General features: G+C 36.4%; 1 protein-coding gene across 1 annotated transcript in view; it reads left to right on the top strand.

The window, feature by feature from the left end:
* The first annotated feature begins 232 nt into the window (after positions 1-232).
* DNAJC2 (DnaJ heat shock protein family (Hsp40) member C2) overlaps positions 233-25549 on the top strand; it is a 30207-nt gene continuing 4890 nt past the window's right edge. Inside the window, exons 1-12 of the mRNA XM_039849504.1 lie at positions 233-510; positions 2306-2496; positions 6830-6905; positions 13751-13849; positions 14780-14921; positions 16255-16335; positions 17239-17304; positions 17830-17921; positions 17996-18117; positions 18563-18712; positions 24908-24996; positions 25070-25139. Coding sequence (XP_039705438.1) covers positions 447-510; positions 2306-2496; positions 6830-6905; positions 13751-13849; positions 14780-14921; positions 16255-16335; positions 17239-17304; positions 17830-17921; positions 17996-18117; positions 18563-18712; positions 24908-24996; positions 25070-25139 — 1242 coding nt within the window. The 5' untranslated portion in view covers positions 233-446. The remainder of the gene's footprint in view (positions 511-2305; positions 2497-6829; positions 6906-13750; positions 13850-14779; positions 14922-16254; positions 16336-17238; positions 17305-17829; positions 17922-17995; positions 18118-18562; positions 18713-24907; positions 24997-25069; positions 25140-25549) is intronic.

The raw sequence follows: 25549 nt of genomic DNA, 5'->3' as shown, positions 1-25549 counted from the left end.
AGCTTCTGGAAATATCAGCGGTTAGGTTCAGACTAATATATTGAATGACAGTAACTTAAAGTAAAAAGAATATAAGAATAAGAACTGCTTTAGAAAATTACGTTCTACGTATTGCACCTGGACGAGGAAATTTGTTAATCCTTTTTACCTAGGAACTGATGAGTGTAGGAACCTTCCTTTCATGAGTCCTGGTCCCCAACCGGATCTGAGTCAGTGGCAGAACAAGGCTGCCGCACACGTTGGCGCGGGTGGAGGTGGAATTGGCCCGGGCTCCACGAAAGAACCATCCCGGAAGTAGTTACTGGTTGTCTCCATGCGCCGGTTCCTGGGCGTCGTAGGTCCTAGGCGCGAGGCTCGGACGGGGAGGTAGAGCTGGAGGGGACGCTTAAGCGCCCTCCGCCCGGGACGCGAACCGCCGCGCCCGCGGGGCTGGCTCCTACGCCACCATGCTGCTCCTGCCGGGCGCTGCGGCCGGCCAGGGCACCGCCATCACCCACGCTCTGACCTCTGGTACGTGTCCACTCGACCCCGGCTCCGTCCTGCCTCAGTCTCCCCTGCCTCAGCCGTCCACCTCCGCGACCCCGAAATCTCTCTACCCTTGCCCCTGGCGGCTGCCTTCCGGACGTGTGGGCCCGTGACGGGTGCCTTTTTGCTCCTAGCTATTCAGTAATCCCTCCCCAAACTGGATGGAACGAGAGGGGGACGTCTTCTTTCTGCCCCTGCAGTTTCGTCCTCTTCCTGCGGTCGCTGACTCATGGGTCGGGAGGAGCAATTCGGAACCGAACCCTCCAGTACTCCCAAAAGGTTCTTTAAGCATTTCTTTGCCTCTGGCAAGAGGCTGCCCGCTGCGAGCTTCCCACGTGCCTGAGGTCGTACAAAGCCTTTATGCCAATGCTGTAACACCTTTCTTCCCTGTCTCCGTTTGCTCCGGGTTTGTCTTTTAAATGTCATGATTCAGACACTGCTCCTCATACTCAGTATGAAAAGACCATTACCCGTGCTCCTGGTATGATACGTATAGAAAGACTTTTAAATACAGCCATTAAGTGAAACGTGCCCTGCTGTTGTAAGTTCATAGATTATAGCCCAGGACAGTAGTAGGTATTGTAAACTTAAAAGTCTCCAGTTTCATTGAACTGCATTAATTACCATAGCCGGTTATATAAGACGCTGTTGAATGTTATTTTGAATGTATTATGGCACATGTTGCGTTTGTGCTCATGGAAGTCTCTGTGTGTAATCTTAAAACTAGAGGGAAAGGCTTGAAAGGTAATTTTCTTAAAAGTCACACACTACACAGGTAGTACTTCTTGAACATAACTGCTTGAATCCTATGCCGTGTATGGTAGAGGAAATCTTAATTCCCTAAACCAATTTTAAAAAGTCAGTTATTTTTATGGCCATTGGGTACAAGGGAAAACTTACATCTGAGTTATTACTGAACAAAGTAAAGCTTTTTGCTTTCATATGGAATATGAAATTAATATTAAAACGTTCACTGCTTTTCCTGACCTAACTTACAGTTTTTGAAATGTTGAATATACAAGTGTACAGTGATTTACCCCCACTTCCCAGGAATGATAATAAAGCCTTACTTTTATGCAACCATTTGTGATTTTTCAAAGTGCTTTCATGGTTTGTCATTCAACCTCCCAAGGAACCATATAAGATAGATTTTATTCCCATTTTGAGTTGAAAACATCTCTGACTCATTTCACGTAGCCAGCCACTAATTGTCAGACCTAGAATAAAATCCAGCGCTTTTGATTTCAGATCCAGAGCTTATTCCACTATAGCACAGTGTTAGTCCCCATTAGCTGCTAGAAAATTCTTTCAGAACAAATAACTCTTACTGAATTCTTAAAATTTTAAAAAGCTATTGGAATTCAAGTTTCTAATAATTAAAATATTTTGATTTGTTGTTAGATTATTTGTTTTCAATGATCTTTATGATTTTCATTACGTGTCATTTTATTAAAGTTACTAGTCTAAAAGCAAAGCAGTTTGCAACACTTCTTGTTCCTCCCCTTCCTCTCACATCCCCAGAAAAGTATTGATTTACTGTTGACATTGGTGAATATTTTGTTTTGTCAGATAATTGGAAGAGGTTGATTGAATACTCTATAAATACTAGGAAATGATTATTGCTAACCTTCATGCTAACTGGATCACTGCAATTATTTTCTTAGTTGGCAGTTTTAAAGTTATATTCTGATACTATCACTGTTTTGATCTTATTTATTGCCTTGAAACAGATTTATTCCATGCAGTACATTGAAGCCTCTCTTAACGCTTTCAATCACAGCCTCAACACTCTGTCAAGTCGAACCTGTGGGAAGATGGTTTGAAGCTTTCATTAAGAGGAGAAACAGAAATGCTTCTGCCTCTTTTCAGGAACTGGAGGATAAGAAAGAGTTATCAGAAGAATCAGAAGATGAAGAATTGCAGTTAGAGGAATTTCCCATGCTAAAAACACTTGATCCCAAGGACTGGAAGGTATTTAACATTGAATCTTTTGTTCAGTCAGATGCTTAATAAGGTAATTTTCTCACGAGTTTTTCATTATTAAACCATGTTTTAAGATGCTTCAAGATAACTTTAAATGAGCAGCAGTTTATTGTTAAGTCCTGAATGGGATAGCACATGCCTCTGCTGGAGAAATATAGGAAAGTTTCACAGAGAAGATAATGTTTGAGCTGGTCTTAAAAGGATAAGGGTCAGTTTGTAAAGAGAAAAGGATGAAAAGGCGTTCTCAGCAAAAAAATAGATATGCAAAGAAACAAAAGATTAAAATAATATGCACTGCCTTTTTGGGGATCAGTGAAGACTAGGGTACTTGAGAAATTCTACCTGAAACAGACTCTAGACCAAACTCTAGTGTCCTTTTTATGCCATGCTAAGGAAGGAATTCACATTTTATTTTGGGGTTAGTAGGAAGTCATCAAGAGTTTCTAGGTTAATTTTAGAAAAGTAATTTTCTTGGCAGTACAGAAAATTGCCTGAAAAGGGAGGGCAAGTCTGGAGGGGACGTGAATAGTTTGCTATTATAGGCCTACTGCAATAATCCAAGCCTGCAAATAAATGCTTGATGCTTAAACTAAATTCGTGGCTGGGTTCTGAGGAAGGGGACAAATTTAGAGGGGAAGGAGTGGACTTGACAAACCTTGGTGACTTTGGCTGTGTGGCACAGAAGAAGGGAAGATATTTGGAACACATCTGAGCATTTTGGCTTGAGCGACTTGCTAGAGTGTGATGTTAGTTACCAACACTGGGATGCATGAAAAGGAAGTTTGTGAGGAATGTGGTGTTTGTGTTCAACTTTGGCTATGTCAGAATTGAGGTTCTAGTAACATACTGGTGAAGTTGTCTAGTAGGTGGTTAGAAATTGGTCTGTGACTCTGAAAAGAGGTTAGAGCCAAAAACAATTGCAAGTTGTTGGCATATAGGTGGCAGTTGAGGCTGTGGAAAATTGAATGACATCAGCCAAGGAGAAAAATATAGACAAATATGTATTATATTGCTTAAGTAGGCACTAGTATAATACTTAAATATATATACTTTGGAATTAGAGTGCCTGAATTCAAATCTGATTCTGCCCATTTAGTGTGCTGGGAAAGTTACTTGACATTTCTGTACCTCATTCCCTTGTTACTTGACATCTCTGTATCTCATTCCCTTAACCTAGTGCTTGGGCACATGATAAATTCAAAACATACAGTAGATAATAAGAATTCCTATCTCATAGATTGTTGTGAGAATTAAATAAGGTAAGGCATCTGAGAAAGCACTCGGAAGAGTAAATAAGCACCCAGAAAGTGTGAGCTGATTCTTCTGCCGTCATTATCAATTTTAAAAGAAAAGAATTGAACATTGTGTATGGATATTTTAGGGGTGGTCAGAAGAGGAGAAAGCAAAAGATATTAGAAAGAGTGAAGTAGAAAGAAAACAGGAAAAAAAAAAAACATTGTTAGTTCAACAAAGGTTTATTAAACATCAGGCACTATACTTCCAGAAACTGAGGGTGGGGGGAAGTCTCAGAAGGAAAAAACACTCACCAGTTTCACTGCTTTGGAGACAGATCAATCACATAACGTAAATAATGATGAAAAGCCACTGAGTTTGGGAAAGAAGTTTAGGTGACCATATTGAAAACAGTTCTAGTAAAATGGGATGGCAAGAGATTACCTTGGGTTGAGGAGTTATTAGGAGGGGATGAAGTAGAGACTTAAGTGTAAAATACTCTCAAAGCTGAATTGTAAAGAAAACGAGAGAAAATTGTAACTTGAGGGAAAGGCAGGGTCAGGAAGATACAGAATTGGGGAACGTTGAAAACTACGAAAGAGAAAAGGAAAAAAGAATGGGGAAGGTCTTTGGTACAGAAAGGAATAGATAACATCAGAACAACATAGCAGGGTTTGTACATTCGTTCAGGTGTCTCATTCAAATAGGGATCAAGCACCTGCTATGTGTCAGACACTTTGGGTGCTAAAGATGCTGTGCTGAACAAGATAGTATCACTGTTCTCACATAGCTTATATTCCAGTGAGGAAACATAATAAACGATCAATAACATGGACACTGAGTGCTGGTCAAAGAACAGGGTGATATGAGAGAGTGTCCAGATGACTGCCTTAGATGGAGTAGATGGAGAAGGCCTGTGAAGCCGACGTTTAAGATAAAACCTGAATGATTTGCAAAGATTAGGGAGAATGGCATTCCAGGCAGAGAGCTTATGCAGAGGCAGAAAGAAAGTTTAGAATGTTCCAGGAACTGAAAGAAGGCAAGTGGCTGGTACAGAGTGAATGAGGGCAGGGTGAGGAGGTCAGGAGTGATAGTTGTCATTGGAAAGCCATTGGGAGTTTGAAGTGCAAGCAGTTTTTAAGTACTCTAGAGGGAATAGCAACAACAACAAAGGAGAAGAAATGGGGAGAGGTTATCTGCTTTCAAAAGGGTGATGACATTTCAGCTGAGACTGAAGGATGAGAAGATGGTAGCCACATGAAGAGTGAGGAGAGAATGTGTCAGACAGAGACTATAGCATTTGAGGCCCTGAGGGGAAAGAGCTCAGCATCTTCAGTGAACTGAAACACCAATCTGGTATTTGGAAGTGGATGACCATTGTAGAGAGTGACACAGGCCAGGAGGTTAGAGAGATGGAGGTCTCTGTGCCTCTGGAGCTCAGAGGTCTGTGAGTGAATTGGGGAGTTGTGAGCATTTACAGGGTACTTAACATATTCCAGCCTTGGCATTTGATCAGATCACCTAGGATCAAAGTATAGAGAGAGACCAAAAGAAACCTCAGGAGCTTTGCAGGTCATTGAGAAACCAGTAACTGTGGCTGGAAAAGCTACTGGACGGTAGGAGGAAAACAGAGAGAGTGGATTCACAGAAACTAAAGGAAGATAATGTTTCAAGAAGAGTCAGCTGTGCTGCCGCTGGGAGTTGAAGTCAAGTGAGGGCAGATGGGTGATCTTGGATTTAGCACCTGGAAATTGATGCTGAAGAGAGCAACTGCATTGCATCTGGGGTGGAAATGGACTGAGCAGAACCAGACTGGAGTAGTTTGAAAATGAATGCTAGAGGGGACAGACAGCTTCTTCAAAAAGTTTAACTTTGATGAACAGCAGAGAAATAGGATGGTAGCTAGAAAAGGGGTCATGAAGGATTGTTTGCTTTTAAGATGAAAAAATAACAGCATCTTTTTATACTGATGAAAATAATCCAGCTGAAATTTAGGAGATAACTGAAAGATGCTAGTATTTGAGGAGACTTAGAGAAGATGATATTCAGAACCAAGAGGAATGGTGGAGTAATTTGTCTTGGTAGGACAGGCTTTCTAAATTGTTAATGAAGGGAAAGGGAAAAGATGTATGGTTGCAGATAGAGTGGTAGAAAGATGCTGGAATTTGAATAGGATAATTGAAATTTTTTAGTTAAGCAGGAAGCAAGGCCATTGATGACTGGGTGGAGCAGGGTCTGTGAGGTTTGAGGAAAGATTAGAGGACAGAAAATATGTAATAGTAATCTTAGTGAGTGGAAAGGTGAACCAGCTGTAGCAATGTATGATTGCCCAGCATAATAGAGGAGCCGATCCCTATAAAGTTTGTAATCCTGAATTTAAAGGGAAATCAGCCAGCCCTATTTGACTTTTTTCTCCCATGTTTTCTGCTTTCAACTCCCCTTCTTCCCCATTCATTCTCCAGTACTAGAACACCCTATGATTTCTGGAAGGAGCCTTTACTACCTTTGTTACCTCAATTTCTAAATTTGCACTGATGTTAACCAAAGCAGAAATGAAAGCCAGTACTTCTATCCAGAGAAGCCTCATCCCTCACTTTCTCAAAATATCCATTTAACCTACCTTCTTTGTTCCAAAAGGCTCCTAGTTCTGTCCTGTCACTGCCCTGCCCCAACTTACTAGGGCTGCTGTAATGTTCTCTTCAATTCTGAAATCTTCCTGGCTATATCTTAATTTAAGGATGGCCATAGGATTTTAATAGGTTTAAGAGAAAAAAGGGTTCTACAGTCAAGTGCATTCGGAATATGCTAGGTTGTACAGGTTTCTGTTTACTTGCTCGTTCTCTTAATTGTAATACTTCTCAGAGCCTTTATTAGGTTTAGGTTGTACATACAAATCATCAAGAAGGCTATACAAGAGTCTGCATTTCCCAGCCTTAAATGACCATAGAACCCATTTTATACACAATCTCTCACTGGACTCATGTCATGGGAACATCACTTTGGGGAACAATGTTTTAGGGTGCAAAACACAAGGGATAGGATATATTGCTTTTGTTTCAAACTCGACTCCCTTTTGTGTCTTTATCAGAACCAAGATCATTATGCAGTACTTGGACTTGGCCATGTAAGATACAAAGCTACACAGAAACAGATCAAAGCAGCTCGTAAGTATTTAGTTATTTTGAAATAATCAAATATCTAGTATTGGAAATGTTATCCTTTTGAAAACACATGGAGGATAATAGTCTATAGCCATAACTCTAGGTTTAACAGCAGGCACATTGTCCTTTACCTTCAGAACCAGAAAAAAGCAATTAGTCTTATGTATGGACTTTCTCATTAGGAATAAGAAATCAGGGTGGTAGGTGTGTGTGTTTGTGACAAGATAAATAACATACTTCCAATGGCAAGCTTTCTTTAGAAGTATGGCCCCCAGTATTTAGTGGAAGTTGCCTCGTTACTTGGGTTTTTGATGTTGTTTGGTGATCTTAGGTCAGACTTTTGTTAATGTCACCCTTTCTCTTTCCAGTTATTCAGTGCTTCATTATTGTTTTCATTGACAAGGTTAAAAATCTGGGAGGAAATTGTTGGGAAGCCAGTTTTTATATGCCTTACAAAACACCATCCCCTTAGTGCTCCTAAATGTCCTTTCCTTTGCATTCCTGTGGACATAATTCCCTACACATCTGTCAGTTCACTTGATTAGTAAAGTTTCGGGAAAGGGCTGAAGGTGATTTGTTTTCTGCGTTTTATATTAGGAAAATGTTCTGCCCTCCACTTTAAAGAATAAATATTGAGGACAGAGGAGGTAAGATTGTGCCATATGGAAAAGGAGTAGGGTGTCCACGCCAGTTAAGAGAAAGTATTGTACTTGGAGGAAGATGGCTAAAGGAGACTTATCTCATGTTGAAAACTATTAGTAGAGACTAAGTATAGTTGATAAACTCAAAGTTTTCTTTATTAATGGAAATCAGCAAGTATTTTAAACAAGGTGAATGAATTCATCAGATTATTTTAGACCTGTTACTGGATTTCTTAAAAAACTGGCATGATTTTAGGCTAAGCATATCTTAATGCATATGGTCATTGTAAAATACAGGAAAATTTATTTGCCATGGAAAAGTATTTGCAAAGTCTTGCTATATGAAAGAATAGCATACAAATACCAAATATGTCTTGATATATGTGAATTTGCAAAAGAACTGGAAGTAATTAGAACTATGAAAATAGTTGGTGTTTTAAGGTGAAAGAATTCTTTCTCTAAAGATAAAAAAATACAATAAATTGGAATATCCATCTGCTTCTATTAAGTTCATTCTTTTAATTGGCATAATATGTTTTTTTATTCTATAACCAAAAGTTTTACAACCCCAGCTCACAGGTTAACATTAAATGGAATTATAATTCACTCTCTGCCACCTTGTTGAATATTCTTGTTTATTCTGAAGGAAACTATTCTCTTGCCTCTGTCACCATAAAATAGACAGTTGCTGCTTACTGCTTTCTGAAATCTTGCCCAGAAGTAAAAATGCCAAGTTAGTGTTTTCAGATTTGTAATTATTAGCACAAACAAACCTAATAAAAATATAAGTCTGATAGCATTTGAGAGCCTTCGAGTTCTTGCATTGTATTACAAATACATGAGTTATATTTTTGTTTAATGTATTTTGAATTGCTATAATGAAAATTAGGAATTCAATTAAGGTTGACTAAAGTTAGTGGTCTTTTTTTCCTTCTCTGCACTTCTGAAAAGAATAAATTACTAGAAAAGTTGAATGAAGGGTTAAGAGGAGGTACTTGAATACTAAAGGTGGTATTTCAATTACTTACATAATTTTGTTTTTGAAGTAAAATTGCGACACCGGTATATGATGCATGTAGGTTTGATATTCTTTGAATGGAAAAAAGTCTTTGGTAATTTGAATTTTTTTAATTTAACAATTTTAGCTTAAAATATTTCTGATTTTTTAAACTGAAAGCTTTTTAAAATTAAAAATTGTATTTAGAGACTTTTTTATTATAATAGCAGTATGAATGTACAATAAAGCCCTTTTGCTAATGTACCCTCAGAACATTCCAGAAACTGTCTTTGGTTGGGGTAGAGGAGAAGTATTCAGAATTTCAGTAAAGATATAACAGTTGCTCCCAAACTACTTTTATTTCTTTTTCAAGCCAATAATGTTCTTTGGCTTCCTATACCTTATTTTTTAATAACAGATAACATCTTTCGCTCCTTCCGGATTTCAGGACCCTCTAATGTACATGGACAACTAAAGATGATTAGGCAGAAAAATTAATGAAGAAAATAATAGTGCAGCATGAAAGGAGACTAACTAAGAATTGAGACATCATCTCTCAGACTTTATCATAAGGTTCAAAAGAAACCTTAAGTATCTGTTATATGTTGTCAGTAAGATGTGAAGCACTGCATTGGGGGTGGCGTAGGCATTGCAGAAAGGGACTAGGAAGAAATAAGAATTGCCTGGAAACTAAAAATATGAAAGTAGAATTTAGAATTATGAAGGCTAACATACAATTAGAAAACACAGTAAAGCAGAGGACAACCTTGAGGAATGTTCCCACGATTCAGGGGGAAAGAATAGAGAGATGTAGGATTTCCCTAAAGAAGAAGGCAGAATAAATGTAACAGAAATTAATTGCAAATAAAGAAGAAAGCTTACCTCATTTATAAAAGGATATGTCTTGAGATTGAAAGTGTTTGTAGGCATATAACTTAGGTTTCACTGCTCGGCACACACGAAATTCAAAGGATAACTGTTTAAATTAGGCCTGAGCTGCACAAAATACATTTTGCCAGCAGGGGTGGAAGAGCACCACAGAGAGAAGCTCATAGCTTTCCCCCATGCCCTGACAGTGAAAGTAGCCTGTGCTCAGTTTCTGCAGTGTCCAGCCATGGTGGGATCATCACATCTCTGAACTGTCCAGTACGACTTGATGGTTGTTCCTAGCTACATAGTCTCCAAGCCTGGTAGTCTGATAATCTTTAATAAATTCCTTTTCTGCCTAAACCAGCTAGAAGGTGAAAATGCCTCTTGTTAGTGAAGGAAATTATAATATACTTGACTATAAGAAAAATCTTAGAACTCAAAAAAACAAAAATATTTATCACAGTTTCTGAATCCTTGCAGTATATGAAGAAGTTACTAAGTTTAATACGCCCATGAGAACATCTGTACAAAAATGTTGTTAGCAGCCTTATTCACAATATCTCCAAACTGAAAACCACCCAAATGTTCACCCACAGAATAATCGATAAACAAACTGCTATATAGTCATACACTGGAATACTTACTCAGCAGTTTGAAAAAGTACAGATTACTGATACAAAACATGTTACCAAAAGAAGTCAGGTGCAAAGACAGAATGTATGATTTCATTTGCATGAAGAACCTGCAAAAGTAATCTGTGGTGATGGAAATCAGAAAGTGGTTGCCCCAGATGGTAGGGGGTGGGAGCTGACTGGAAAAGGGTACAAGGGGAACTCCACAGGTGATGGAAATGGTCAGTATTTTCTTTTGGATGGTAGTTACATGGGTGTATGCAGTTGTCAAAACTCATTGAACAATACAGTCAGCCCTCTGTATCCACAGGTTCCACATTTGCAGATTCAACCAACCCCGAGATCAAAAATAATCAGGAAAATATGTTGTTTTCAATGTGTTCTATATAGTTAGGTCTACAAAGGTTGCATCTGTGCTGAACATGTACAGATTTCTCGTCATTATTCTATAAACAATATAGTACAACAGCTATTTTCATAGCATTTACATTGTACTATGTATTATAAGTAATCTAGAGATTATTTAAGTTTAGGGGAGGATGTCTGTAAGTTATATGCAAATACACTATTTTATGTAAGAAACTCGAACATGCTCAGGTTTTGGTATTGGGTATGGGGGTCCTGGAACCAATTCCCTGCAGATATCAAGGGGCGTCTGTACTTAAAACCTAAGTATTTTATTCTACGTACATTTTATCTCAATTCAGTAAAATGGATATGATTAAATCAAGAAACAATCACTTGGGAAATTGAATATATATGCTTTTGGGCCCAGACAGGTATAAAAATTGTGTTAATAGATTCTTCTTGCGAAAGTAAGATCATTGCCCATCAAAACTTGAGGGGCGGTAATTAGTGCTGTACCATTAGTAAGTCCATCGCTTTAAACGATTATGCTACGTTTTTTAAAAGAGGAACAAATAAGCATTTAATTCAAATGTTTAAAAGAATAGCACTAAGGAATATAGACAAAAAAAAAAAAAAATAGAAGAGATGAAACAGTATCCCAAAATGGATTTATAAGAAGAAAAAACAGTGAAATACAGACGGAAACCCATTATAGATGATATTTTTATTTGAGAACACTGTTTTTGATTACATAACTTTTTTTAAATTGAGGAAGAAATTTTTAAAGTTACAAAGGAATTGCCTCCTAAAAAACAGTTAGGCCCAGGTGATTCCTCAGGTGAATTATTTCAAATGTTTAAGAGATTGAAAATTCTCATGCTGAACATAAACTGTTTTGGAACCATTCATTTTGTAAAGTTAATATAATTCTAGTATGAAAACCTAGCATAGAAAGAGAAAACTGTGGAGTCAATAAAAAGATCATGGTTGCCAGGGATTGGGGGAGGAGGGTAGAAAGGAGGAGGAACATAGAAGATTTTTAGGGCAGTGAAAATAATCCATATATTATAATGATGCATACATGTCATTATACATTTGTCCAAACCCATAGAATGTATTGTTCCAAGAGTGAACCATAATGTAAACTATGGACTTTGAGTGATTATGATTTGTCAGTATAGATTCATCACTGTAACAAATGGACTGCTTTGGTGGATGATGGTGATAATGGGGCAGAGGGTGGTGCTGTGCATGTGTGTGCAGCAGAAGGTATGTAGGAAATCTCTACCATCCTCTCAATTTTGCTGAAAACCTAAATTTGCTCTAAAAAAATTAAGTCTTAATAATTTTTAAAACCTGGCAAAGAGAGCTTTAAAAAACTACAAGCAAGTCTCATCCATGTGTGTCATACAAAAACAAAAGAAAATCCCAGTTAAAATAATAGAAAACTGAATTTCACAGTACATTACTAAAAGACTAATGCCCATGAGCAAGTAGGATTTCTCTCAGGAATCCAACTTAGGAAATTAATTAATATATCTAAATCTGTTTATAGCTTAGATAATATGTGATTTCCAAAGTAGATATTTATTCCTTTTTGATAAATAGAACCTTGAAAAGAAATGTAGTTAATTCCTGACTTTGAGAACTGTTTCAGACCCACAGACAACAAACTTTTAACCATGTGGCATTGGTGATAATTACCATTAAAACCTATAGGAGAAGCTAACCTGCCTATTTTTATGCTATGTGGTAAGTGTGGGTCAGTGAATTAGATATCAAATAAGAGAGAGAACTATTGGAAAGAAGGAAAAATATTCTTTTTTGGTAATATAGGATCTACCTAGGAAACCAAGAGTTGTGTCAACTGACTAGATGCAGGAAAAATGCAAAAATAATATGCAGTTTTTGGAAGTTATCATCAAATATATTGGAAAGCTATAGTCATTTTTAAGCTAATCCTGGGGCAAGAATAGGTAATCAGAAACACCCTGGTAAAATTTACTCTGAGGCATCATAAATCAGTGAAGAAGAGAAGGATTACTAGATAAGATTAGGGCTTTGAAAATGGCAGGCTTAGATATTTGCTTAACTATTAAAATTCCAAAAAGATTTAAAGAATTTGAATTTTTTTTTCAATTCTAACCATAGAAAATATTAATGAAATTAGAAATATATATCAAACTTTTGAAGAATGAAGGGCTTCTAAGTTTATAAGTACTTGGAAAAATTATAAAAGAAATGACCAGTAAAAATAAATAAAGACAACTGAGTGTTTTTTAAAAACATAAGTGCAGCTAGGAAAAACATTAGCATCAAACATGAGGGACCAAAAAGCAGTGTACAAGCACAGGCTGAGGAGTCAGGCTGCCTGGGTAGGATCCCCACTTGGCTAGGACTTTGGGACAGGTTGCAGTGGTCATGGTTACTTAACCTCTCTGTGCCTCATTTTCCTCATCTATAAAATGGAGAAAATAATAGAACTTTCCTCATAGGGTGATTGAGAAGATTAACTGATAAATCATTGGCTGGTACACATTAAATGCTCAGTAGATATTAACAGCTAGCCATATTGTAAAGTGACTTACACAAACTCAGAAGAAAAACTGACAACCTCTCCCTCCTCCATAAAGGATGAAAGAAACAAAAAAGAATTGTTGAGCACCAGTGATAATCGTCGTTTTAAATAATTAGATCCAGTGCTGGTGAAAAGGATGTTCACTAGGAGTATGAAGTGGTATAACTTTTAGAAAGAAACTTGTTCCTACATTTTTTTCACTCACTTATTTTACCTCTGTAAATATATAGTTAAGAAGAAAAAATCCTAAATATGGAAAATAATTATCTACAAAATGATTAAAATTGGTACTTATAATAGTGAAAACTTTGACAATAAATAGCCAATGGTGGAGAAATAGTTAAATAAATTATTATAAATCTACTTGAAATGCTGTACTAAGCATTTAAAAAATTTTGAAGTTTGTAACAACATGGAAAATACAGTTGTTACAAATTTTGAAGTTTGTAACAACATAGAAAATACAGGTGTTGAGTTGAAAAAAGCAGAATATGAATTGCTATATATGATGTTATACCTAAAATTTTTAAAGCATATGTTTAAGAAAAAAAGTGTGTGGAAATATTAACGATGAATGTCTTTGGTGCTGACACTTTGGCCAATTCTTAAAATAATTCTTTGTTTCCCTGTAATTTCTACATTTAATAAGCTTATATTTTACCATAAGAGAAAACATTTTTAAAGTAGCATTATGATTTTAGAAATAGTTTTGTTCGACTCATTTTTATTTTTAGTTTTGATGCCTAGAGCAACAAATTATCTAAGTCTGGCTTATTTCGTAGATAAAGCAATGGTTTTAAAACATCACCCAGACAAACGGAAAGCAGCTGGTGAACCAATAAAAGAAGGAGATAATGACTACTTCACTTGCATAACTAAAGGTAACAATATTTTAGAGTCAGAAATATCTAATACTGATGATTGCTTATTAATTGCTGAGGCTAGGTTTCCAGTGTATACCGTAGTCATTTATACCATGACATCTTAAAACATTTTTAGTTATATATGGTTATTTCTTGTAATCTTCTCCAGAGCCTCACTACACAAGGTGAGGTTTTCCCAACCAGCAGCATCAGCAACATCTGGCAGCTTGACAGAAATGCAGAAGTTCAGGCCCCAACCCAGACCTACTAAATGACAATCTGTATTTTAACGATACCCCAGGTGATTATTATGAGAAGCTAATCCTAGAGTTAATTCACATAAATGTTACATCTAATATTAAGATATTTCTCTATTTCGGATACATTGTGGGACTAAATTGTTCCTACATGTTTTGCTAATTTAAAATCAAGAGGTCATTTATATTCTGTTGCAGGACCCACAACTGTTTACTGCTGTTCACATAGCCATGTCCTCACTAAGCAAATGAACATAGATAGGTACCACCATTTCTAAGTGTTGCCTTAAATGCATTTTTACATTTTGAAGCTAACTTTTAAGAAGTTGTATGTACACCTTTTAAGCTTATTCTTATTGGTCTTCTCTTACACAGTGCTCAAGACGCCTAAGATCCTAGGATCTTTTACAACCTTGGGATCTAACAGTTAATTTTCTAACAACTTTTTCCTCAGAGTCATGCTGTCTTAAGGGATGAATATACATTGTTTTTGTCATTTGCTTTATAGAAGAGCTACTTAAAGAAGTTAAGTCCAGTTATATCCACTAGTACTAAATCTGTCATTACCTAGAGTTAACCCTCCTCAGCACAAAAATTTTTAAATATGAAAAATAATAACTTTTTAAAGTTTTTTTCTTGTAGGAAAAAAATGTTGAGTCATGGTAATGTGACCTTATCATTTTTTCCTCAGCTTATGAAATGTTATCTGATCCAGTGAAAAGACGAGCATTTAACAGTGTAGATCCCACTTTTGATAACTCGGTTCCTTCTAAAAGTGAAGCAAAGGACAATTTCTTTGAAGTATTTTCTCCTGTGTTTGAAAGGAATTCCAGGTGAGTTGACGCATCCGCTTGTAATTGTTACGCTCTGTTGGCTTGCTTCTTGTAGTCCTCAGGTTTCTGCTTTTTTTCCTCTGATATTTTGTTCTTTACAATACTGAGCCACTCTGGAGAACTTACTCCCTTCATTTATTTTTCTCTAAACAGAAGTTCTACCTTTCCATAATGAAATTCCTGTATAACTTATAGGATGTTTTTCTTTTAATTTCCTTTAGGGCAAAGAACTGACTTTATGTAGTATGATACAGACACGTAGGTGACAGTAATTTCCCATGATTTTGCTTCTCCTTTATTTTTAATGGTACACTACTCTATTTGCACCTTTATTATTTGGGAAAAGCTTTTGTTCTATTTTTTGAGCATCTGTTATCATAAGGATTTCTGACAAAAGGAAGATTTATTTTTAAGATTAAAGCAAATGTGATTTATTTTATTTAAATCAGTTTATAAATAGGCTATACCAGTATTCTACATTTTTTGTTTTCATCTGCATTGAAAGGTTTTTATAGAGCACATCTTGGCTGCACATTGGACTCACGTGGAGAATGTGATAATTCCTGATGCCTGGGTTCCACCTGAAGAGATTGAGTTAATTGTGATTTCAATTTAATTGGTTTAGAATGCCTGTAGGATTTTTATTGCTCCCAGGTGATTCTTATGTGCAGCCAAGTTTGGAAACCACTGTGATTAGAGGTTTGGTGCAGTCTTAATATACCTTATACCCTTTCCTCAACATTTGTTTTGTAACAATGCTGAAGGTGGTAAAAATAATATATTTTGCTGTGGAATGGTTTCATAGAGTGGAAAACGGGTCAGTAAACAGCCTTAGGATCCTTTTAGAAGGTGGTGGGTGAAGTGCTGAACCTAAAATTCTGACTCTTAGGCAGAAGGTAGTGGTGATAAGGGGGTAGAAATCTCTTCTCCACTGTATTAACATTTTTTAAAAGGCTGGACTTACAGCTTGCTTCTGTACTTTCTATTTAGGGGCAAGAGTAAGTAAGCTTGGAAAAGGGAGCTTAGTGCCTGTTTTTCCTAGCCAGACTGGCAGCTGCTATGCTACAACCCTGTAGTTTATAGAACTGGAGATAACCTGATGGTCAGAATACTTCCATTTTTTTCTCTCCCGCCCTGTCCACCGTAGTCCTCTGTTTATTGTACCTATATTGTTCAATATAACACTGCTGATCTTCCAGCTCCATCTCTTATTTATTGAGGATCTAGGAGAGGGATATTGTAGGGTATTAGTAAAAACTTGATTTTAATTAATTTGTTGAACTTCTCTATACTAAATTTTTTAATTGAATTTTTCTTTCTTTTAATATATCAGATGGTCAAATAAAAAAAATGTCCCTAAACTTGGTGATATGAATTCATCATTTGAAGATGTAGATGCATTTTATTCTTTCTGGTAAGTGAATACACTGATTTTATAATACTGTCTTTTTTTTTAAAGGATATATATTCAGTAAGTACTTGATTGACTTCATAAATTAATTGAGGGATAGGAGACTTGCAGAACCTCACTGAACAAAAGCAGTCTTTTCAGGAATTAATAATTAGGTTTTCACATAATTTTGTATTACCTCCTTTGTGATAGTTAGGCTTTATGATTGTTTTCTCAATCTGTTTTCTGTTAATTAGATTTCTAGATACCAAGCACACTAGCGGTAAAAGAAAATTGAGGAGTCATTTGTGTTGAATAAAAATAAATACATCCTCATTTAGCTGTCTTCCTATTAAAAGTACTTGAGTACATGAGGAGAAAGTGTGCTCTTTGTCTTTATAACTAATTCCTTAATTTTTAATAAACACAATATTCAGGGGCCACTATATTATATGTACTATATTTTCTCATCAATTATCTGGTAAATTTAAACATAAAATCACTGTACAACAAAAATAATAAAATTTAGCCCTCAGTTGTAGTTGCTTTAACCATCAGAGGATACAAACCAGAGATAAAATAACCACTACTAGGGTTCCCGTAAGACGTGACAGACTAGTGAAGGTGAAGGCAGGGAAAACGTTAACAAGTCCTGGCAAGAGAGAAACCTAACAGGGTAGCAGGGAGGTGCGATTTTGACTAGGGGAAATGATAAGTATATTTTAGATTTTCACACCAAATACAATGTCAGAAAAAAAAGAAAGACTTGAGCATAGTGTTAGTTCAATACCAAAAGGGAGTGGAGGGACCTATTAAGACAAATTCATCTTCTTGCCATTACTGTTTGTTAAAATTATGTACCTCAAGTTAATTTTAAAGAGTTTGTTCATTTTTTTTTGTTTGATTTTATTTTATTTTTGTCTATAGGTATAATTTTGATTCTTGGAGAGAATTTTCTTATTTAGATGAAGAAGAAAAAGAAAAAGCAGAATGGTATGTATATAAATCATTAATAAAGTAAGATATTTATTTGGCTCTTTGGTATTTGTGATGATGTAAAAAATACTACATATATTTTCTTTCATATATTTTTTCTGTGTATCCTTTTTAAATGAGTTTTTGATATTTTGACAACCACTCCCTCCATCCACCCCCCGCCCTTGCCTCACAAATTAAGCTAGGTGAGGCCAGATCAGTAGTCAATTATGATATGCTTAAGAAAATGCCAAGGAATAGAATTGTAAAAAAAACCTCAGTTCAACAAATTCTTTTTCTTCTAGTTGCTTAACCTACATTTTATTTTAGTTTTCCCTGTGTAGGTAAGGAAGTTTCTTTGACATAAGTGTTTCAAAAATATTAACTGAAATTAATGCTTGCTGGAATCACACTTTTATGTTAATACTGGCATAGATTATAACCTTCTCAGAAATTTTTTACATATAAATTTATTAAGTATTACACTTTTCAGTCATATTATCTGTGAGCAGTATTGTATCTGCAGTATTTTCTATTTTATAGTCGTGATGAGAGGAGATGGATTGAAAAGCAGAACAGAGCAACAAGGGCACAAAGAAAAAAGGAAGAAATGAACAGAATAAGAACATTAGTTGGTAAATATAATTGATTTTTTAAAGTTCTTTAATTAAACATTAGAAATTCAAAAGATTAACTTTGTTTCTGGTAGACAATGCATATAGCTGTGATCCAAGAATTAAAAAATTTAAGGAAGAAGAAAAGGCCAAGAAAGAAGCAGAAAAGAAAGCAAAAGCAGAAGCAAAACGGAAGGAGCAAGAAGCTAAAGAAAAAGTAAGATGACATTTGATGAAGTTGGACTTTAAATGTTCATAAAATCTTTACACTTCAGATCTATTTAAAAAAACTATAATCTGAAAGAGAATTAGGTGCTACTATGAATAAATCATGACAAGTTGGTACAATTGATAGAAGGATCTTCCTTACCAGCATATTTTTGTTTTACCAAAAAATGATGTCATACATTTCTTTAATACCATATTTATTTCTAATATGTCCCTTTTACATTTCTAATGTTTGTAGAACTTTACCAGCTGCTTTTCAACCTTTAGTATTCAATAAGTTGATGTGTCACCTTTTTTCTAATTTAATTTATTAAAAGATTGCATTTTTAAAATAAGATTGTAGATTGAAACTAATAATAAAGTAAAATAAGATTGTAGAGCATTTAGGAACTCTAATTTTCTTATTGAAATGATTTTATTCCCCATTATCAAAGCAAAGACAAGCTGAATTAGAAGCTGCTCGATTAGCTAAAGAGAAAGAAGAAGAGGAAGTTAGACAACAAGCATTACTGGCAAAGAAGGAAAAAGATATCCAGAAAAAAGCCATTAAAAAGGAAAGGCAAAAACTTCGAAACTCATGCAAGGTACATCAGACTTTGATTGGACAGACTAGATAACAAGTAAATCAGTTGCTGATTAAACTTAAAAAATATTTGTTTTCATGTACCATGCAAATATAATTAAACTGTTATACACATTTTTATCTCAAAATGTAAATGTTTTTAAGTTCACTTTTTAAAAATTTCACACACATATATTTCAGAACATAACTTGATTTCTTTTTAATCACATTTTTTGATTACAGTTTGCATGTGATAAATATTAGTTTCAGGTATACAACATGGTAGACAGTTATTTATCTTACAAAGTGATAACCCCAATAAATCTAGTACCCATCTGACACCATACCTAATTATTACATTATCATTGACTATATTCTTTATGCTATACTTTCATTATACCATGACTATTTTGTAACTACCAAAGTGTAGTTCTTAATCTCTTCCTCTTTTTCACCCACCTAACCTCCCACCTGGCAACCATCAAAATGTTCTGTGTCTACAAGTTTCTTTCTATTCCCGTTCTTAGATTCCACATGTAAGTGAAATCATGTGGCATTTATCTTTTTCTGACTTATTCTGCTCAGCACAATACATCTAGGTCCATCCATGTTGTTGCAGATGGCAAGATTTCATGCTTTTTTCTATGGCTGACTAATATTTTATTGCATGTATGTACCACCTCTTTATCCATTCATCCATTGATGGTCACCCAGGTTGCCTCCATCACTTGGCTATTGTAAATAATGCTGTAATGAATATATGAATGCGCATGTCCCTTTGAAGTAGTGTTTTGGGTTTCTTCAGATAAATACCCAGAAGTATTATTACTAGGTCCTTCTTTGTCTCTTGTTATAGCCTTTGCTTTAAAGTCTATTTTGTCTAGTATTAGTATTGCTACCCAGCTTTTTTGTTGCTGTTTCCATTTTCATGAAATATCTTTTCCATCCCTTTACTTTCAGTCTGCCTGTGTCTTTCGATCTGAAGTGAGTATGTAAAGGTTTTCTTTTCTTATGCATTCAGCCACCCTATGTCTTTTGATTGGAGCATTAAATCCATTTAGATTTAAAGTTATTGTTGATAGATATGTATTATTGACATTTTATTATTCATATTTTTTATTTTATTTTTTTCCCCCTTAAAGAAGTCCCTTTAAGATTTCTTGTCTGGAAAGCTCTTTATCTGTCCTTCAATTCTAAATGATACCTTTGCTGGATAGAGTAATCCTAATTGTAGGTTCTTGCTTTTCATCACTTTAAAAATTTCATGCCAATCCCTTCTAGCCTGCAAAGTTTCTTTTGAGAAGTCAGCTGACAATCTTATGGGTGCTCCCTTGTAGGTGACTAATTGCTTTTCTCTTGCTACTTTTAAGATTCTCTTTCTCTTTAACCTTTGACATTTTAATTATGATGTGTCTTGGTGTGGGCCTGTTTGAGTTCATCTGTTTGGGACTCTGCCTTTCCTGGGCTTTTATGTCTGTTTCCTTCACCAGATTAGGTAAGTTTTTCGTCATTATTTCTTCAAATAGGTTTGCATTTACTTGGTGTCTCTCTTCTCCTTCTGGTACCCCTATGATGCGAATATTGGTACACTTGATGTTGTCCCAGAAGCCCCTTAAACTATTCTCATTATTTTCGATTTTTTTTGTTGTTGCTGTTCTGATTGGGTGTTTTTTGCTATCTTTCCTTCTAAATCGCTAATTTGATCTTCTGCTTTATCTGTTGAGTTCCCTCTAATATATTCTTTTAGTTATTTTTCATTTCCAACTTTTAAAAAATGTTTTCTACCTCCATTTTTGTTTTCTCTTTGTTAAAATTCTCTGAGTTCATCTACTTTTCCCCTAAATTAATTGAGCATCCTTATAACCAGTGTTTTGAACTCTGCATCTGGTAGATTGCTTGTCTCCATTTTATTTAGTTCTTTTTCTCGAGCTTTGTTCTGTTCTTTCATTTGGACATGTTTCTCTGTCTCCCTATTTTGGCTGCCTCTCTGTTTGTTACAATATATTAGATAGGGCTACTATGTCTACTGGTTTTAGTAAGTGGCCTTATATAGTAGGTGTTCTATGGGGCCCAGTGGCACAGTCTTCCCTAGTCACCTGAGCCAGGTACTCCAGGTGTGTCCCTTGTATGGGTTGTTTTTGCCCTCCTGTTGTAGTTGCCCTTTGTTGCTGTTTGCACATCAATGGGAGGGATTGCTCATCATGCTGATTGGTTGTGAGGACCGGCAGGTGAGGGGCTGACCCTATTGAGCAGGATTCGCTTTAGCAGAGCTCTGATGTCTGCCCAATTGTCCCTTTGGGTGTGTCATCCTTGGATACAGGCCTGAATGGTTCTCTGGCTTGGTGATAGCCAGTCACAGGGCGTACCAGCCCTCGCGCCTCCTGAGAGAGGCCTCACTGCAGGCCAAGTTCAGCTGTAGCCTGTGCCCTGCCTGGGGCCACCTGTCAAAAGTCAAGCAATCCACAGATGGCCGCCACCCATTCTGGGCTTAGCCATGCCTTGAGAGGCCAAGCTGTGAACCGAGACCAGCTGCCACCAGTGTTGGGCTTGGGGCTGCTCAGCAAGAAGTATGAGACACGCCAAGGCCAGATGCTACTTCTTTGGGTTTTATGAACCTTTGAGAGATTTTAGGAAAGTCGACAGCATAAGCCAAGACAGGTCATTTGTATGGAAAAGCCACTGTAAGTGGCTTGTGTGGGCCTGCAAGTTGGGAAGGGTAGGGTCTCAGGGAATCACCAGGGCAGGGCAACCAGGTTTAGCCACGTTGATGGAGACTCATATGGCTGCACGCTGGGAGGGAGGAGGACTCAACAAGGGAATGTTGGCTTCTGCCAGCATTTCTATCTGGAAGAAAGCTGCCCCTCTGACCTCACCCAGAAGCTTGACAATTCAGTTCCTCTCTGTATGTCCCTGGTGCCTTTCTGGCTGCTGCCTCAGCACTGGAGTTCAGAGTGAGTCATCACTAAGTATGCCCACCTGTAGGCCCTTAAGAGAAATGTCTGCGACTCCAGCCACCCTTCAACTCATTCAGCTGCAATCTCTGCTGGTTTTCACAGCCAGAATTTGTGAGGACTTCTCTTCCCAGCCCTGAAACCCTGTGCTGGGGAGCCTCCTCCTCCGGGGAGACCTTCGCAGCTGAGATATTTCTCCCAATTCTCAGCCGCCACACACTGATGTGGGACCAGCCTATTCTACGTCTCTGCCTCTCCTACCAGTCTGGAGGTGGCCTCTTTTTTGTGTCCCCAGTTGTAGGACTTCTGTTCAGCTAGACTTCAGGCAACTCCCAACGATGGCTATTCTGTAGTTAGTTGTAATTTTAATGTGGTCATGATAGGAAGCAAGCACAGAGTTTTCCCACCTTACCATCTCAACCAGAACTATACGACTCAGATGTTTTTAAACATAACCATCATGCCATTTTCAAACCTAGAAAAACCTAATATTCTAATACTTGGTCCATACTCATATCTCCTTGATTATCTTAGCAATGTCTTTTTATAGTTGATTTTTTTCAAATTAGGATGTAAATAAGATCATTTCAAAGGCTTCAGTTATGTGTCTACTAATTGTGTCTGTAACTGGTTCCCTATCATCTTTTCCCCATTCATTTGTTGAAGGAACCAGATCATTTATTCTGATACTGTGCCACAATTTGGTTTTGATTGGTTGCTACCTTAATGGTGTAAAATTAATTCTTATCTTAAAAAAAGTTCTTTTAGAAGTTAAACATGGGCTATTTTTAAGAATATAAAAGGCTTATTTTTATATTAGATAAAGGGATAACATTTGGTTGAGTAATGCTAGTTTGCATTAAAAAACAGTTTCCACCAAAAAAATATTGACCAAAAAACCCAAAAGTTTTCAGATGTAGTTTTGTCCAGGGGATATTCTTACATTTTAAACTGGAAGAGCCAAAGACTAGTATTGTTCCTTATCAAATAGCATTGAAGGAATAAATTAATGAAATTCCAAGCAATAGTAGAGATTGCCACACAGTATTGTGTGCTATATACCATTGTAGTTAAATTCAGCAAGTATGTAAATACACACTGTGTTTAGAAAAATTCTTTCATGTGACTGTCCAGAGGCTTTATACATTAGTATATATGTCCTAATATATGCCATCCTAAGTTGTTGGTTAATAATATAATTGAAATTAACCATCAGCGGGCTTTGGAAGAGTTTTAATAAAAGTACAAATACAGGTTGTCGCTTCAGGCTTTGGGTAAGCAAGAATAAAATATGAATAGAAAAAAATGAAATATTTTTCTTCTTTTCACCTAGAACATTGTTTTGAGAAGGATGCAGTATATCGTACTTGTAAAGAGCATTGGCTTAGGGCAGGCTGCTTGGGTTTGAAGTCATTCTTTACCTACTTACTATCTGTGGCCCTCAGGAGATTGCCTAAACCCCTTTTGTGCCTCAATTTCTTTAATACAATGGCTGAAATAATATTTAGTAAACAGAGATGTAAAGATTAAATGGCATATAATGAGAAATAAAAGTTTAAGGTCAATTAGAAAATAGAAAGCTTGACTAGTTCTCAGAAATGATGCATAAATGAGGGTAAGAGTTTTGGCATTTAGTAATTTTGTTTTATTGCTCTTTTCTACCATGAGTTCATTTGTTCATTCATCATATATCTGATGAGCATTTACTATGTGCCAAGCAGTTATAACTGATGTGGATATAATGATGACATAGTCCTTGCCTTGAAGGAATCCACTGGTTAATGATGAGGAATGACAGACAGCTATTTTAAACATTTTAAGATGAGAACTAGGATGAGAAGGTACCAAAAAGGTTGTTGGGGAAGGCTTTCTGGATCTAATAGGATTTAGCCAGGTAAAGCAGTATGTGTACGGGATTAGCAATGAGAGATATCAAGGAGCATTGAGAGAATGCAGAAATCCAGAGGAGTGGGATTTAATAAGCGAATGGCAGCTGAAGAGGTAAGGAGGAACCAGGTCTTGAAGGATAGTATATGTCTTATTAATTTAAATCTGATTCTAAGTTGGTTTTGATCGGAATGCTGAGAGGAGACTAGAGTTAGGGGAACCAATTGGAAGTCTTTTGCCATAATCTAAGTGAGAGTATTGTCTTGAACTAAGATAGAGATGATGGGAATAGAAAAAGGTAGATGGAACAAATTGACATTTAGGAGGCAGAGTAGGCTGCTTCCTGTTGGGTATCAATTATATGTTTGTGTGGAGGTGTAGTAGAGGAGGAGTGAGGGTTAATATAGGTCCTAGTTTCTTGCCTGGAATACTGGATGAGTGATGGTATATCAATAAAATAGAAAACAAAGGAGAAGGAAAAAGCTGGGAGAAGTGATGATTTCATTTTAGGTAGGGCATGCTGATTGCAACGAGACACTCACATGAAGATACCCAGTAGGTAATTGGGTGTACAAGTATGAAGTTCAAGAGTGGGATCATCCACATCTCAGTAGCACTAAGAACCTTGCAAGTAGATGAGATTGCCCAGGGAGAGGGTAGAGTGAGGAGTTTAGAGGATGAAACTCTGGCAAACGGCAATACTTAAGGTTCTGTTGGAGGAAGAGGAGCCTGAGAAACAGTGACCCAGACTGGTAGGAAGAGACTCAGTAGTGCTTTTGGAAGCCTAGGGAGGTATCAACAGTAAAAGAAGCATTGGAACCTTAATGAGAGCCAAATTGCATGAATTAAGCAAAGAAAAGTGAGGGAGACATAAGTGCCAGCATCAGCTTAAAGACACATGGGAAGTACTTTCCAATTCTTTTATATGTACGTACATCACAATGTTCTTTTCTAAGCATAATCTTTAGTTAATAGAATTTTTCTAATACCTACTATTCCTTAACACATTCTTTTTCTTTAATTTCACATTTAAAATTTCCATTAAATTATACATGCACACACTAGATAAAACAGGCAGCCTAACAAAGGGATTTTAATTCGCATCATCATATAGAATTTGATTTTTAAATGGTTCTCAGAGGAATCATTCTGACTTTTATAACATCCAGAGATCTTCCATATCATCACCTTTTTTGTTTTGTTCTCCCACCCTCTTGGTCAGGGAGAGCCCTGGGAGGCAACCTGGAAGTGTGGCTGTTGATGGTCAGAAGCCTATATGTTCACATCAAGAACCTCTTGAGAACTTCATATTTTGTAATTATGTATTTATTTTTGAGAGTCAGTAGTTATAAGATGAAAATGTTTGTTTGTACTTCTAGACCTGGAATCACTTTTCTGACAATGAGGCAGAGCGGGTTAAAATGATGGAAGAAGTGGAAAAACTTTGTGATCGCCTCGAACTAGCAAGGTAAAACTATAGAACTGCTAATGAAGTTTTCTCTTGGGCTTAGGAAAAAGTTTCATCCCATTTTTCCCCTTAGTTTACAGTGCTTGAATGAAACACTCATATCATCTACAAAAGAAGTAGGGAAGGCTGCTCTGGAAAAACAGGTAATATAGAACAATACATCACTTCTACCTGTACTTAGCATTTAATTCTGCTTATAGTATTGCTTTCACCTCAGTATTTCCCCACCTAACATATAAGTTACTATAAGAGCAGAGCGTCTCATTTCTTTTTGGGTCCCCCATTCTGCTTTGCTTTAGTAAGTGCTATTATTGATTTAATGGATTTGGTGTGTATGGTTGTTACCATGTATAGTTTGATTTGTGGTAGCCTACCACATTAATCATAGTTGTTGTTTTTAAATCATTCTTAGAAAAAATAATTGGTTTAATTATTCCTTGAGCATTTTTGTAGGATAACAACATTCAGAACCAAAAGAGATCTTTGTTCTATCTAGTCTACACCTTTTATTTTACAGATGAGGAAACAGGCCCAGAAATTCAATTCAGTGCAA

Source organism: Pteropus medius, unplaced genomic scaffold (assembly GCF_902729225.1).
Source record: "Pteropus medius unplaced genomic scaffold, Ma_sr-lr_union100, whole genome shotgun sequence".
NCBI lineage: Eukaryota > Metazoa > Chordata > Mammalia > Chiroptera > Pteropodidae > Pteropus > Pteropus medius.
Note: the sequence above shows the minus strand (reverse complement) of the source record. Positions and strands in the feature narration are given on the sequence as shown.